The sequence below is a fragment of the Sipha flava genome, unplaced genomic scaffold (assembly GCF_003268045.1).
Source record: "Sipha flava isolate LNK unplaced genomic scaffold, YSA_version1 104_pilon_pilon, whole genome shotgun sequence".
In the NCBI taxonomy this organism is placed as follows: Eukaryota; Metazoa; Arthropoda; class Insecta; order Hemiptera; family Aphididae; genus Sipha; species Sipha flava.
The window spans coordinates 2,607,940-2,626,238 of NW_020271718.1; the positions used below are offsets into that span (position 1 = coordinate 2,607,940).

Genomic DNA, 18,299 nt, shown 5'->3' on the forward strand with positions numbered 1-18,299 from the left:
TCAGGACAACTAAAAAAGCACGTGTTACCACCATTAAAAACTAAAGTTAACGATACGATTCTATATGCAAATGCTGTGTAAATGATAGGTATCAACGTTATTGACAATTAAAATTATAAAAAAAAAAAAAAATGTAAGTGTGTATACATAGAGTTTTTTTTTATCGCTACTAAAATTTAAAAGAATATAATGTTTTTACGTTTTTGTCGAATTAGGACATGAGTATTTATACATTTACGACACGAACAATATGAAAAGATACACTGTAGCAGTGAAATTTGAGTCATCGTTACGAGTTCGGTTAAAAGAAAGAAACTAATTTACATTAATAATTCAATTAGATATAACGAATACCATCTGTATAGATTTCCAAACGATATCCAGAAATAAATTTCAGATTTCTGAGACGAAGATATTATGATGATGTTAATTACCTGTATACATCCTGCCAATTTTGCTTCGTGCATTGAATCACATACGTGCGCGTATATCTATGATAAAACATAGGTACACCATAACATCGGAAACTGATAATACGCGATCATTTGGCATGTCGTGCGTTTTCTGCTTCCGTCCCACGACCATAAGATTACAGCCTCACGTGGTTGCCCGTGCCAAATAATAAGGGTCTGTACTCGTATTATGAGCCGCGTATACATATACACATATACATATTGTGTACTATTTTAGTAATGTTATAATAGCGTTTCTGGAGGATCCCCTCGCCATTCAACGGAGCAACTAAATAGGTAGGTATTCATTATCTTCGAGCCACTCGACTGCAGTATTGTAGAATGATGGAGTGAGGGATCCATGACCGATCGTCAATGCGAGTATACAAATGCGAGTATATGCAGTATATATGCATATGCATATATTGTAGGCATATTATTTAAAAAAATACTGCGGTAAAATGCATATCGTACCGGCGCTCGTGGTATATATTATTATGTGGTATACGATGGGCCCGAGGGAGTTGTATTCGGCGAGGAAATCCGAGGGAATAACAAATCTATGTAAAAAAGTGGCTCGGCGTTGAAAGTCCATATATACAGGGTCCTCCGGAAATTGGGAAAAATTTTTTTCATTGAAAACAGAATTAAAATAAGACTCTAAAAATTAAAAATATCATGTGCTAAAAATTAACATCAGTTATTTGGAGTAGTAATTTTTTACGTATACATTCCTGAAATTGAAATATGACTCGTCCTAAAATAACAAATGTCAAACCCAAACTAGGATCGTACCATTCATCTTTTTACCGCAATAGCTGCGTGATTGGGTGGTCCGATGACTTCATATCTAGCACACTTTAGACTCAAGGGATGTTGTAAAGACACACAACGTCAACGTATGATTTAAAAAATGTTTATACGTACCAATGGACATCGTCTAACATTTTTACTTAATTTTTTTAATTTTAGAACTCTTAACGGCATTTAATGTATACTGTGGTTTCTATGTTAACACATTTTTCTTTACATCCATGAGAGTTATTTAAAATTTTCCAATTTTTTTTAACCACCCTGTAGTATGTATTATATTTTTATTATATGTCTTACCTACGGATTAATGATGGGAAACGCGCTGCGGTACGAATTGCTCATTCGCTGCCCACTCGTGACGCCCACCCCGTGCGCTTTTATTATTTTACAGCAAGAAACGGGATACGGGATCCCCTCGAGGGTTAGGGGCTGCAAATATTAACGTACGCCACCGCTGCGCATACTGGCCAAAAACTATCCGGTCAAATGCTAGCGCCCGCGTCCGGTGCACTTATTCCAATTTATCGCCAATGTCGGCATAAACGTACATATGTGTGTGCGTAACTTTCTTGTATACTATTATACGCGTTATTATCATAATCCTTTCCCGCAACGAGAAACCGGAGCCAAAAAAAAAAAAAAATTGCAACCGCCTCGTTCGATGTACATATTTATGCGCGAACGATCGCGCATACTCAACTCGCGTATACTGATGTTACTACCGCACGCGGTATAATACCTGCATTGCGTCAAACCGTACGCGGCGGTACACTCCATGTGTCCGTCCGGGTGGTTGGGTAACGTTACCGCGTACGCGTTACCGTGTTTGACCGACCACGTTTTTCGAAGCCGTACGCGCGCGTGCGTGCGTATTAAACATTTTTGTACGATTTCCTGCGAGCCGGAAGCCCTTCCGGACACCAATCGGGCTTCCCGGGCCCGTGTGGAGAATCCGCCGACGGTTGGAGCGATGATAATCCGCTTTGGTGAATGGATTTTCGACGACGAACGCGAGCGTATGTAGGAGCGGTAGGTTTACGCGGTAATACGAGGACGTAACTTATGTGTGCGCGTGTGCGTGTACAGACGACGTCAACGTATCCGGACCGGAAGGAATACCTGCGGGTAGGGTGTATAGTATTTGCCGATAAAAACTACACACGAGGACTCTTGGGGAGGGCGTTGAGCTTGAAGATTCCGAGACTTGTCGTGTGCTGCATCGTTTCCGACGTATACGCACCAATGTAATACGTATATATTTATATCAACGGGCAGAGTGTGTGTATACAAGGTCTAACACCTAAATCCCAAAAATACTATTCGAAAACGTTTTTACGTGCGTCGTAACATCGCGCGTGTGCAATACGTCTTCGCGTGTTTATTATATTGATTTCGTGTGCAGCAAATAAATAATTGTTTACCAGGTTTTATTCCTTCGAACCCGGAAAACGATCGAACACCGTTCGACTGGTGAAAAACGTAAAAACACGAAACTCATCGCCACGACGATGTACACCGTACGCGTATAATGATATGCAAGTTTATGGATGTACACGTAACCACAAAAAGTAAAATCTAATAGATTATGGTATAGGTTCCAACGGTCTAATGGAAAAATACGCGCATCACATTATAATATGCGTGGGCGCCTCTACGTACATATTATAATAATACACATTTCGAATGTATACGTTTAATGCGAATCTGTTGACAGTAAGCTTGGTTTGTGACTGAATTTATGAGGGTTACATAATATATAGTATTTATACTTTGTTATTCCCCTTTGGCGGTGAACACCGTATTTCATGCAAATATATTGGAAAACAAACAAAAGTCTTTTTAGTAAATCAATAATTATAAAATATTAAATAAATGAAAACTAAATCCACCCGAACGATACCCGTGCCGTGCTTCAAGTAATAGTAAAAATATAAGGAGAGTTTATTATTCCAGTTATAACTTACGGAAGAATCGAATATTAAAATGTTCACTTTCTTTAAAGTAATTTAAATATTTTATATGGCTTATTTTGATTAAAATAATTTCGTTTTTTTTTTTTTTATTAACGCGTACGTTATTTATTTCATATATATACATAAACCTTATTTATGATATTTGTCTTTAAAATACAAACAATCATATTGAAATAAATGTTAATTTTTTTTTTTTAATATTAATTTATATTTTACATTTTTAAAACTTCCATACAATAATTGTAATTATTAAATTATTTAAAACATATGTTATATTTTTATTTCGACGTAATGTGATAAATTATTTATTATTAATACGGTAGGTTACGTGTCAATTTAATTAAATACATTTCATATTTAATACTAGAACAACAAAGATAATGTCAAAAATGAATTACTTTTTATGTATTTGTAGTATAGTTTAACTCTTAAATTTTAGTTTATCTTCGCCAATGTATAATAATTTATTTCGAAAAGTCAAACATTTAATTCGCACATTTAAAACCATTTGGTCTGATATTAAGAGATAACAATAGTTGTGATTTATTACTCGGTGTAGAATAGAAAGTACTATTATATCTTTTTAGATTTATGTGTTGAATGCGATACGGCCATAAATTACATAAAATTATTTATCATATTATAATATTGTCATTATTATTCAAATGAATAACTACTATAATATCGTATACGTGGCTATTAAAATTGTTTGAGCTTAACTGTTTCTATACAGAAATAAATAAATAAATACTATTTATAATAATAAATATAAGAAAATATCAATATTAAAAACAAAATTGTAATTTTAATGTGTAGCATTGTGTAATACTGCAGTAATGGATTTTCCAGTTGAGTTACCTTAAATTAAGTTTTGGAGCTTTAATTTAATTTCTAGCGTTTTCGTTTTTTCCTCCTTCATTCACTGGTTATTTTCATTTTATATACTTAGCGAATCCCTAAAAAGTGTATTAGTTAATTTTATATTTCAACCATGTGATCAAATCGGAAATAGCTATTATTTTATCTCGTTTGTTTTCAGAATATCTCAAGAATGTACGTACACAATACATAAGTGCGTATACGTAAATGCATGAACAGAACTTCTCGTAAAAAAAAAAAAAAATATGCGAACTACGTATTTAGATTTTAAGTAATTTCGTATAGTAATTGAATTTTAAAAATTTTAAAACTTAAATCAACCTGTACAAATACGTCATAACGTATACGCTGTATAATACCTACATACGAATTGTATAATACAATATAATATTACACTTGACATGCAGCATTGAATATAATTATAATAATAATATTAATATTTAAATAGCAATCGATTTTTTCTATATTGAAATTCTAAACAAACTTGCCAGTATTAAATCCCTCAGGATTTTACACATAATGCACATTTGGACACGGTCGGATTAAATAATAATAATTTTGCACGAGTATGTGTACTCATAATCCTCACGTATATATATAAACGAGTACGTCACAGGTTTGTTTTATATTTTCAACGATTTTCGTGTTTCGCAATAGTAAACTTCGAGATCTGATATTTATTACGCTGTCCTATTTTCGACAGGGAATCGTGTTAAAAACATGTCTGGACTTGCGTGTTTATGTGTAATATTAAGTATATTTATTTTTACTTCCTTTTTACATATACGAACGCGTCGAAATCGTCGAATCAATCTGTTTCGTATAGTTAATAGATTACATTAAATTTTTGCTAAGGCACGACGGGTTGATATAATTTTAATAATATATTATTCGTGAATGGGGCTTCTCGGGAAATCGTTACAAATAATATTTTTATGTAACCTTTATTACTAAGTAAGGTTGTTTTTTTTATAATAGGTACCTACCCCTATCGATCGAACGCCCGTGTACAAACACACACACAAACACTTATTATATACTGAAGTACCTACGAAAACGGTGATGGTGTGTGTGTGTGTGTGTGTGTGTGTGTATGTGTGAGTGTAATAATCGTATTTTCAGCCGTATACCATGGCGCACGTGGAGAGTTCAACTGATGAACCAATGCGGTGACGTCGGTCACGGGAACTGGCTCATGGGGTGTATGTGTGCTTAAACCTTGGCTTCACCTATAATACATAATACATACAGCTTAACAAATATTACTGATGTATATTTATAAATTCACACTTACACACTATATTACCTTATAACATAATATTATATACCTGATTTACTATATACATATATTATATGATAGGTCTATTAGGGCGCGTCCGTACCAATAATTTTAAATTGCTACTACTGTTGCTGCTGCTGCTACAACAGACTTTTGACCCTGTCGATTTCGTGCCAGACGCGATGCGTCACGGACGTACACTTGTTATTATTATGTTTTCCGCATGAGTGAAAAGTTTCGATTGAGTAGGTATATACATGACTATTTATGGAGTCTATTTATTTTTTTTATTTTTAGTTTATCGACAAAACTATGTCTGTCTATAAAAACGAGAAAAATTAACCTCGTGCACTCGCAAATAGTTGCACCCGCTTTCTGTACAATAAAGTAATAATAATGACAAAACTAAATACGAAAGCGTGCGCTTATTCAGCAGTACTAAAATATAATAATACATAGGTATAACGCACGTGTATACAACTTAACCACCATTGGATAGGAGTAAAACGTGCGCGCGTCATTACCCAACGGCGACTCTTAGAAAATACCGCACGAGACCTGCAGCAGCCCCCGGTCGGATTTGATTCTGCTATATAGTAGCGTCACGTTTATTAAACGTATAATACATATTCCTATTTGCATAGGTATACTCGTACGTGTTACTATATTGTAACTTTAATATACCTGTCCCAATCTCGTACCGTGGTATCTTGACCGTACGATTCGCAGGATCAACAGTTTCGTGAGTTGTTTTACGAAAAAAAAAAAAGAATTTTTTCAAATTTTTGTCGACCGTATATTACACTCCCGGTTGTTCATAAATGTACTCGCCAACAATATATCTCAATGTAGCGCGTATGTCACACATTGCAATGTTAAGTTTTTACGACGCCAACTAAGCAGCATTTTTGCCAGTATGGTTAAGATTTTCGAAAAATGACTTTTTTTATCGGTGTTTGGGTTGGATTACGTGACTGCTAATCGAGGAATATCCTAAGGACTCTGGATTTTAAACTTTAAGCGTTTTCCATTGAAAATGATATTTAAGTATCAGGTAACGCTTGACCTTAAGTTCCGAACCTTGGTGTGTTTGCATTTCTAAATTTTTGCAATGAGAGTCGTGAAACTTTTATAAAGTTTCCCCTGTACGTTACACTAAATATAATTAATTTCCAAAAAGGTGGATTATAATTTTTCAAACTTTTTATCAAACCCATCTAATCTTGGTTGATACATTTTTTTATTATTAACAACGATTATAATAAATATGCTTGCGAAATCGGTTTGCAGAAAGTAATGTAAAACAACTGACAAAAATCTCATTTGAATGTTCGTGATATCGTGGCGATTGAATTTTTCCTTTTACCACGCATTCCACTCGTAATTCGATTGGTCGGCGCGTGTTTATGCAAAGCGTACCGTCACGTTTTTCTGTTAATCTTTGCGAAGCTAAATGTGTTCAAGACGTTCTGTGACACACCGCGAATATTGTAATTGCGTGGCATACACCGCGTTAAATAAGCCACGGCGTCGCTTAAAGCAATAATCCTTTCAGGGAAAACCGTTCGGAAATCTCCCGAAATAAATCGAAATCATTCAACCGCGAAACAGTTATTTATTTGATTAATTCTTTTAAATGCATTTATTTAATTATTTCCCCTCCCCCTCAACGCTCCGTCGATTTCGCCAGGATGAATTTAGTTCTCTAAGCGCGTAAAATTCACCTTAATAGGAATGAAACGGTATGAAAAAACTTCGATAGGATTTAAAGGCAATTTACCTAATGGAACGTCGATATATCATGTTGTTTATTATTATTATAACGGCGTAATGGTTTTTAGGCTGAAACAGTTTTCTTCCTACCGCTTCCCCCCCACACACACACACACACCCTGTAACATAGAACGGGGGTCCACTGCCAAAGAGATTCGGTTTCTTCGTCGGGACCATTGCGATGCCGTTACGACTTCGTTTTCTCGCACGGTCCGACCAGTACTCGCCACCGATGTTCATTCTCGACCGTACCGACGCTGTTGTCCCGTATATCCGTGTGAAATGTCCGCTCCCGATTCCATTATTGTTGCGGTCATCGAACGCGTCGGGTTTCACCTCCAAAAGAGACTGTTTTGTTTTTGTGTTTTTAAAAATCGATGTTTAATTATCTGTAAGTACCCATATATCAATATCCGCCATTTTTACTTTTATAATAATATTTGGGATGAGTCGAACTGAAGTTTTCACAAACTCGAACTCGAACATAATTTTTTTCTCGAACTGTTCGAACTCGAACTCGAACTTATTGGTACTTTTTTCGAACTTTCGATCTATCGAACTGAAAAATTAAAACATTTAAAACTTGAAACTTAAAAATTTGAGTTTTAACTAACTAGGTATGACAAACTAAAAAGTTAATGTTATAATAGAAGTAAAATTATTAAGTAATGTTATTATTTAAAACTTATTTATAATTACTATATAACTTGTTAGTTATTAATTTATATTTTTCTATTAAACTAACTTTATGTATCATGTTCGAATTTGAACTTGCATTTTTCTCGAACTTCGAACTGTTCGAATTTCTTAAAGTTCGAGGTGTTCGAGGGTTCGAAGTATTGGAGAACATCCCTAATAATGTACCATATGTTCCTATTGTGAATTCGATGGTTTTAACACGAAATATTATGTAATCCATCGAAGTGTCGCGTGTACGAAAATAGTACCATAAACCTAGTACCTGTGAGCCATATTGGAGAGCTAGAGGGTGATCGGTCGCATTATAATCGTGTTTGCCGTTGTATTATCCGTATTCGCAAACAATTGCCTCGTCATCTCGGCACGTTTCCAATGTATATAAATTGTACCGAGAATATCGTTGTAACGCTAAAAAAATAATAGAAAATGATTTTACTTTAAAATTTAGTATTTTTGTGCGTCAAATTAAAAATTTTTAACATGTAAAAACTATAACGTTATTGTATATATGATTTAGACTTTTAACTCGGGGAGTACTCGTGTACTCGTATAATTTAAAACAAATAATATAAACGACGATTAGTTAGTCGGGTGCGTGTTCATGGTAATACAAAAATATCTTTGTCGTCCTTTACTGGTGAAAAGAGAGAGGACTGGTATTAATTTTTATTCCAGTACCGTAGGCCGTAGTAGTGCGGGTATTTTTTTACACGGGCATTTAGAAAACGTCTCGTTTTACTATCAGGCAGACAGAGTGTAGAGTACGTTGAAGAAAAAATAAAAATACGTTCATACACAACACACATATTCTTGGGTATTATTTTATATGTGTGTATGTTTACGGTTGCCTGTATAAGATCGTTACTTAATATAGATACCGGTCGTGTTACTGTTTTTAATGGTTTCTTATCTGGGTTTTTTTTCAAAGTTTTTTCTGTTTTTAAACGCGCGTGTTTTGTCTTTCTCGTCCGACCCCGGGAACTGTTGTAGAGTTTTTATCGTCGATATAAAAAAATAATAATAATTTGTATTCCATTTTTCCCCTTGCCTTATCTAAAATTATCATTCCGACGCGTGCGTGGTTACCCGAACATTTTAGCGGTGTTGGGCAGTGGAGAAAGCTATAATAATAAATCCACTTGCACACGTCTGCCGCAGCCGTATTATTATTATTAATATTTTACAGCGGCGTGATCGGTTATTGTCGTTGCGCCGACGATGATAATAATACTGCAACTCCAGATTAAGCGACTACTCTTGCGACTGTCTGAAGAACTCTGTCAGCGACTTTCCTTTCGATGGGTTTATTATTCGCCGTCGCCCTCCTGAAGTACTTCACCGCACACTATGTATATTATAATATACCTCTTTTGCTCAGCATTTTTTTTCTTCCCTTCCGACCGTCCCGCGCGCATACATATTATATAACTTCCACTCGACATTTTTAATAAAATAAAAGGGCCCCCGCCGTGTGTGTTTTGGAAAATAGAAAATCGATTTTATTCACAACAAAAAAAAATTGATACCCAAATAAATAATAAAAAAAAAACTACGTCGCGTAGTTACCCAGTACTGGAAATACCCATCGAAATATACGCCGTGTTGACTGCCGTGCGTTGTGTAGACATAAATAATATAGAAAATAAAACTGGAATTTTAATCTTATAAAACACATAAGATACAGAACGTTGTGCGCTCGAAGAGACTATAGTGTTCTTAAGTGTTTACGAATGATTATTACCTATTGTACAAAATAATATTAACTTATCATGTGGTTTTTGTAAGTCGATTAAGTTGATGATATTGTTTTGCGCCAATAGGTAATTGATAAACAATGAAACATTTTAACAATTACGTGCAATTTTATTAATAATTTAATTTTAATAATAATGTAGTAGCATATTATCTCCTTATCGGACATACATTATCAGTGGACATGGCTACCTAACTGTTCATTTCATTTTTATCGGTACGTATAAGAGCTGAAAATTTGAACATTATTGGAATTTCCTTGTGCGGCGAGTACGGTTCACCAGTGACCGGTCGCTGTTGTTACCACCACTACCTCGATTACAGTAGGGGTCGGGAATGCGACACTGCGGGCATCGTTGCGGCACGCCAATCAGCCTGGGGAGAGAGAGGTACAGGATCGTAAGCGCGCACGTGCCTTCGTCGCAGGACCTGAGGCCTGTCGCCACCACCGTTTCCTTCGTCTTTGAACCGTCGTGTTGTGCACGACGTGACACGCACCACCAATTTACTATATACTTCAAATTGTCGCTGTAATACGCATTTAGATTTGTCGCGTTCCAGTACGAACGTTATTGAATTAATATCTGTACATGATGCCAATTGTTGTGTGTACGATTGGATTTTTTTATCAGCCAAATCGGTCTGTCGTGAAATCTCGTTCGGAGAAACTCGTCGTGTCTGCCGTAAACGAAAATATCTTCACCCGGTTCTGGAAGTGTTTTGTAGGGTTCGATTTGAAAGGCACCCGTTTTTTAAAATATGACCTTAGTTCCAAGCTTAGTGATGCGAACAACGAATTAAAATACAAATAAATTAGATATGTCGCGACTGTTTTGTGCACGTTCAAAGCGAACTTGTGCACCGATAATAATTATATGGTGGACGGAAATAAAATAGTATATCGTATTGTGAAACGTACATTTTATCTTAATTTTTCCAAATCGATGCGATTTCAACTGCATTGGTTCAATGATTTCAAGGAATCGCAACTGCGGTATTAACTTGTACACGAAATTCGATGTTCCGAAACTATCATTTTGAAAGGTCATATACTTTAGTTAACAGATAAACAACTACTTTTGACCGTTTTCTCGTGTTAAAAATAAATTATTTATGAAAAATTAAGTCTGCGTCATTTTAAACTACAACCGTGTACACTACGTGGCGGCCAAGTATTTCTGGCATCCGAAGGTTAAAAAGCATTTTCCTTTTTCAATTAAACTCAAAAAGAGATACTTTATAATAGTCTAAAGTTACATTGTATACTATTGTGCTTTGGATTTTGTCACTCCATGATAACAAAATGAGTTATTATGTAACTATTTCTTCTGAATGTACAAACACGTATATAGGTATTTAAATTGTTAAATGCAACACAATGAGTTCAACGAAACATTTATCAAAATATTACTTAATTTGTAATAACAAAAACGAAATCAAATAATTTCATAACGCATGTAAGATGTTATTTTTATCTAGCTTTTGATCCAAAGATATATCTTTATTATGTATAAGCTGTATTATATCTTATTTCTAATTATGTATAGTATAAAAAGTATGAGTTTATCTATTTGTATGTACATACGGTTAAATATGCTATATTATTTAACACTTATATTTTAAAGTCAAATTGGATTTTCATACGATTTTTAAATAACAAATTCAAAACTTGTGAGTTTAAATTTTCTTATATTTTTCGACTCAGACATGTCTTAGAATTTTGAAACTAAAGAATAAGAGATTAAAATATATTCACGTATTACATTACATGCATACACATAATATATGTATGAATGTTATACATTATACATGCATGGCGACATGATATATCTTAACAATAAAATACGAGTATTCAAGACTTTTGGGACCAGTCTAAATATTATTATGATTTACATATAATGTTATATACATATATATATATTATAGTTATATATAATAATAAAATACTATCTTGTAAAGTTACTATAATACTGAAACAATGTGTTTTACTCAATTCAATTTTGATCAATGATGGTTTTCATACTTCGATTTAAAAAAAACCAATTGCAGTCCTGCAGTCTACATTATTTTCTAGTGAACCATATTGAATACGAAATGCATTTCTTTCAAAACGCACGATGTCAGTACTGAATACTGAATAACATTTATCGGCTTAAAGTGTAAAAATAAAACTTTCATTTTTTATCTTGGTTTCGTTTAATTTAAACGCAATCATTGCCGTCTCGAGTTTGTTGGAACGTATTGAAGTATTAATAATTTTGAACTATATTTTCTTTCCACCGTCAAAATGCGTTTGCTATTTCCGTTTTTTGTCAGTTAAAGTGCTTTTATTTATCGTTATCAATATCGATTAATTTGTTTAATCTTTATAAAAATGTTTAGAGTTTTTTCATTTATTAGTATAATGACGACCAAACTAATTGAAAAACTATACTGTTGAATAAGAAATATAAAATTGAAAAAATTGTTTATATATATATATATATATATTTGTGTAAAATAATTATGGAATACGTTTTTATAATAATTTAAATACGATCGGATGGTGATAAACTTAAAACAGTGAATAGTCTGACGTGACACGGTCTTATCGATTTCTTTCACCCTTGAGTTGTATCATTGTAATAATAATAATTAATTCGAGAAACACAATAGTATCAAGTCTATTAAGTAACATTGATTGATGGATGATTAATATGTTTTTACGTTATAGCAAAGTTGTATATAATATTATGTAGGTCCGTTAGCCAAGTTCCGTATAGGTTAAAGGAAAAGAGGGTGGAGAGGCTTGAGGATTCATTTAAGTAATAAATATATATCAAAATGATTTATGTTCATAAAAAGAAAGTACTAAATGTTATCAATTTATGTTTTGCGTTTAAATATGTAATAAAGGATATAAACGATATCGTGTATCGTCCAACCAGCTCTTTATAATAAGTAATCGCATGTAAGACATTTAAAAATAAAATCTCACGTCATATAGTTATAAATACAGTATAAACATAAACAGTGTAATTTGCATATGGATCAACAAGAGTAATAGCTTTCTTACAAAGACTCGGCAAAAAAAAAATATATATAAATATAAGTAGTCATATTGGCAAATTTTAATCTAATTTGTGTTCAGTAATTGAATAAAATTTTATATTTTATTTGTTTACATTTAAATCACTTATTTTTATGAACCTATTTAATTAATTCGATTTACTGACGTTTATACATAATATATTATAATCCCTATCTAATGTACCTATTTGTATGTATTACAGTTTATTATTGCTTATTAGCAACAATAAAAATGTTTGAATGTATTATCACAACATTTATTTAAATTTTTATTCCACATGAACGTATTCATTATTTATACATTGTACAGACATATGTACATGTAACATGCCGTTACTACATTAGATATAATATTTAATTGGCTAGTATCTCAATTTATGTGTAACTAACTGAACTTTATACTAAAACTATACTTTTTTTTTTACATGATACACAAGTATATTCGTTTTCTTTCGCGTGCAATATGTATGTCACCCGTGAACAGATAATTAATGATTGTTATAATTTTTGCTTTTTAAGAAAAAGATACATATTTGAATGCTCATGGTTTATTTATTATAAATTAAGTTTGCGTTTATAGTATAAAATAGTTTTAAATGTAACAAATTACGCATTTAAACTAGCATTTGGCAACCAATAAATTGAATTAGTTATAAATAAAATATTAAAACCAAAATATTTATTTATAGCGCCCATCAACTTTAATGGTTGTTCCCGTATATTTAATTATGTATGAAATTATTTAAATATTTGAAAATGTATGTAATAGTTCATGAAAAAATATTTTTATTGTTACTAAGTAATTTATAAAACACAGCTTAGCTTTTTAATATTTGAATTTAATTTAGAGTACCTACATTAGTCATTTATAGTAGAATTTTCATTTATTTGCAATGATAACTTAACTTTTAGAAAATAATATTTGAGATTTAAATAAAATCACCCATTAGAATAAAGGTGATACGAAACAACCAAAAAATTAGGTACATTATTATTTTGAAGTCTAGAATTTTAAAATCTATTATTTTATTACATTTCAAATTTTAGTTCTTATTTAATTTGAATATCAATATATTTTTAAGTTTGTGGTAGTATTATCTATTAATCAATTTCTCAGAGAAAAATGTAAATATTTATAGTACTTCCAGAGCTACCATTAAAATACAATATCATAGGTACAGCATGAAACTTAAAATAATAAAACAAATCAGAAAGTCTTTAAATATAACCTGGCTTTAAATACAATAATGATCCCAGATATTTATTTTTCATTTTATTACCGTTAAAAATAACCACTTGAATACAACACGCTTATGTTTGACAATTTCTGGAATATCTAGAACTGATAAACAGCATCTCCTCCAACGGCAGATTTAAGGGGGCAGGGGATAACCTATCTAACCTAACTTGGCTCTCCCATCAGCCCGAGAAATCAGTTTGTTTAGTAATAGTTGCAACGTAAAAATTATAAATAATACAATCAAATAAAATTATTTTGGGATCGAATTTATAAAATTTCTCGATTTTTCCTATTACTAATATGATATAAATAATACATTTTAGGATAAATTTAAAGACTTTAACCATTTAGAATAATCTTATCTATAATTTACAGATTAGAGTCGTGTATTTTATAATTTATTGAAAGACTTAAGGTCTTCCTAAAACAAAAACATAGATCCGCCACTGCCCTCTTCATTCATCATAATAAAATCATTTATAAATCATTTATACACCGTATATACGTGTGAGGTACACTGATATAATAAGTCAAATATTATGAAAATTCAATACGACGGTCAAAATCATAATTCGTAGACAAAAATAAATAAATATTCGCAATAATGTTCTATTGCTATTTAATGTACAAAATTGGTTTTTGAATGTAAAACAGAATGGCAAAAAAAAAAATACAAAAATCACGTTCGTTAATTTTTTAAATATTTCCGTACGCGACAACGTAAATATCTCTTTCGACGTGTAATCACATTCCGGCGATGTTCGGTGCGTGTATTCGCCAAGTTTCTGGTGTACATGAACGACATCTCCGAAAATGTCCCGCGACAGCAGTACGATTCGCATACGTGACATTACTGCTGTGACAGGACAATATCGGAGTGTTATCCATTGTATAGGGGAGGGGGCAGAATTCCATTGTATACGAGATTCAGAACTCTGCAATCCTGGCAGCTCTTGTCATCCGAACCGTGTAGATAATAATCCGATCTGATCTGCGGAACACAAAAATAATAAAGAACTTATAATAATAATATTATTATAACACTCACGCATTCAGGGTGATTTGTATACTATAGATATTAATATGTTAATAGATTTATCATTGTATTACATTTTGTTGTACATCACACATATAGCTGAGTTTGCGTAGACTTACCATGTTGTTATTGTTGTTATTATTGTTGTTGTTGAGACGTAGTTGTTGGTATGAATTCTAATATCGATTGAAATAATACGCCGCCGTAATATTGTCTTTATAAACTAATCCATACTGCATTATTCTAAGCAATACGATAACATTTGTTTGTGTATGACCGCCTTGACCATCAAGCTCACCTGTAGAAAAAAAAAAAAAAGGCATTATAATCATTTTATTTTATTTTTTCTTCCTAACAATGTATTGAATCGACGGAAACATAATGTGCTATTGCGCGTGTGCATGTGCGTGTAACCGACGTTTAAGTGTTTTAATATCTCGTTTTGTTTTGGTTTTTCGCAGTTTGGGAGTGGACCAAATGGCCACGCTGGCCGAACACGCGGCTGATTTCAGCGGCATGTTGGCCGCTAGCGGCATGGGCCTACCGCAGCCGATGACGGCCACGCCGGTGCCGCTGTCGTTGCACCCGCACCATCAGTCGGTGCGTGGTCCACTGCCGGGCCTGGTGAAAATCGCTCAGCCACAGCCGACCGCGGTGTCGGCGGCCAACAAGAACGGATCGCCGTTACAAAACGGCGGCCAGTCCGCTCAAGACGTCGCGGTCGCAATGGCCGCGCAGCAGCAACAGCAGCAGCAACAACAGCAGCAACAGCAGCAGCAGCAACAACAACAGCAACAGCAGCAGCAGCAGGTCCTCATGATGAACAGCGGTGGCGGTAAGCAGAACGGCGCCGTGGAACAACAAGGATCGGCACCATCGCCCAGCGGCCGGTCTACGCCGAACAGCAGCACTGAAGGCACGTCGGCAAAGCTGTTCGTCGGCGGTCTCAGCTGGCAGACTTCGGCCGACAAGCTCAAACAGTATTTCGGCATGTTCGGCGACGTGACCAACGTGCTCATCATGAAGGACCCCATCACGCAAGTGAGCAATGTTTTTCATTTTTTTTTTTTCTCACATGCAGACGCGGACGACCGTTTCTCTTTAGATTTTTTTCGACGTATCTCTATGTGTGCTTATTTTTTTGCGTTTCAGAGGAGTCGCGGTTTCGGATTCATCACGTTTTCGGACGCCGAGACGGTGGAAAAGGTGTTGGCCGTACCCATACACACGTTGGATGGCAAGAAAATCGACCCAAAGCACGCGACGCCCAAGAATCGCCCCAAGGCCGGCAGCAAGACCAAGAAGATATTCGTGGGCGGCGTTAGCCAGGACACGACCGCGGACGAGGTGAAGGCGTACTTCAGCCAGTTCGGCAAGGTCGAGGAGACGGTGATGCTGATGGACCAGCATACCAAGAGGCACCGCGGCTTCGGGTTCGTCACGTTCGAGAACGATGACATTGTGGACACCATATGCGAGATACACTTCCATACGATCAAGAATAAGAAGGTGGAGTGCAAGAAGGCGCAACCCAAGGAACTGGTGCAGCCGGCCGCTGCAGCCGCCGCGGGCTTGTTGTTGGGCAAGCGCCCGGTGCTGGTCGGCGGGCCACTAGGCGTTCGCGTGGCCTCTGCTCCGGTTTCGCAGGCCACTCATCAGCTGGCCGCCGTGCAACAAGCTCAGGCTCAAGCGCAGGCACAAGCCCAAGCCGCCGCGGCCGCGGTGGCCGCTCATAACTATAACAAGCTGTTCGCCACGTACCCGGGACTGGCCAGCTACCGTTACGCGCCGTATCCAGTGCCGGTAACCGCAGCCACGGCCCCACAGCCAGCAGCAGCTGCCCCGCAACCAGTGCCCACAGCTGCCGCGGCCACTCAGGCCGCGTATCCGGCATACAGTCTGTCCGGCATCGACATGAGTGGCTTCCAAGGGATCGACTGGTCGTCCATGTACGGCATGGGTGGCATGTACGTTTAGGCGTCCCTGTTGCGTTCTGTGCTGTATGTGTGTTGGTCAGGTCAATTTTTTTTCACGAAAAAAATAAACCAAAAAAATAACCGAACAAAAACGAAAAACATTCTCTTGTTGCTCAGATACATTCTATCATTGAAATTATTTTTTTAATATTCAACCAAAATAAAAAAAAAAAAATAAAAAAAAAAAATCACTCATACATCTAATATCCACCTCCCTGATTTCACATAATCTATTTTGTTTTTTCAAAATCGACGAGGCTGACAGCCAGATCTTTGGAGATCAATCCGCGTATGTGCCATACCACTGCCTCATTGTCGTGAGTTACTTTTTCATCGGATTAAAACGAACGATTTCTAGTCAGTTAATATTAATATTATTATTATTTTTATGTATCATTATTATTATTATTATTATTATTATTATTATTATTAATTTTTACTATTTCTCAACTTTCTAATAGTAGTGTGATTAGTGTCTAAATAACGTGTAATTATTAGTTGATGTATTATTTTGCTCTAAAAAAAATTCCAATGATCAGTAGAGAAAATACATTCCATTAAGGACCAAAGCTCACAAGCATACATCATGACAATTTTTTTTTTTTAATACAATTTCATAATTATTCTATTTTCTCTCTTTCTTTTCTCTCTCTCTCTCTCTCTCTCTTTTTATGCATACACGCGTGTATTAATTTACATGTATGTATATGTATGCATAAACATTATTTATCTTTCGCTTCTTATCATTCTTCTATATCAAATGCTTCATTAAAATCAGATTTACTAACTCACTCTAGTAGTAGTATAACTTAGAGAGAAAATATAACATATAAAAATGTATAACAAAAACCATAATTCTTTATAATATATGTATATATTTTTTTGTTTACTTTCTCACTACTTATTGTATACTTAAATCAGTAGAAAAAAGACATTGGAGTTGTTCAACTATTTAATTTTAGCTGTCCGCCTTAGTGATTGATCGTACATTGTTTTTTTTTTTTTTGTTTTTTTTATCATTTACTTAAATAAGTAATGAAAATCTCACGAGTTCAATATTTAGTTAGATACTAATGATTTAAAAACGTATAATATATGTATATATACATATATTTATATGTATATATATAATCTACTAAGAATATAATAATTTAAATTTTCAATGCGTTTTAGTTTTTAGTTGTATTAGAATTAAACAAGTAAAAGTTACGAAAAGCACTGATTCGACTGGACAATACTAATTAGATCATTATTATGTATGTAAAGCAATAATACTTAAAAGGTTATTGATCTCTTTGTTTAATTTTTTTTTTGTAATTTTTTTTTTTTTTTTTTAGTATAGTTTTACTAGTGGTAAG

The 18,299-nt window shown here is 34.3% G+C and overlaps 1 protein-coding gene and 1 long non-coding RNA gene across 3 annotated transcripts in view; one reads left to right on the forward strand and one right to left on the reverse strand.

Annotated features, from left to right (window-relative positions):
* LOC112683647 (RNA-binding protein Musashi homolog 2) overlaps window positions 1-17,523 on the forward strand; it is a 63,343-nt gene extending 45,820 nt beyond the window's left edge. For both annotated transcript variants that reach the window (XM_025554773.1, XM_025554783.1), the window contains 2 exons: window positions 15,427-16,006; window positions 16,118-17,523. In XM_025554773.1, coding sequence (XP_025410558.1) covers window positions 15,427-16,006; window positions 16,118-16,942 — 1,405 coding nt within the window. In that variant the 3' untranslated portion in view covers window positions 16,943-17,523. The remainder of the gene's footprint in view (window positions 1-15,426; window positions 16,007-16,117) is intronic.
* On the reverse strand, window positions 14,276-15,406 carry LOC112683657. Its single transcript, XR_003148606.1, has 2 exons — window positions 15,085-15,406; window positions 14,276-14,920 (listed from the first exon to the last, which is right to left on the reverse strand). It is a non-coding gene; the product is annotated as an uncharacterized LOC112683657 (long non-coding RNA).
* Window positions 17,524-18,299: the final 776 nt, after the last annotated feature.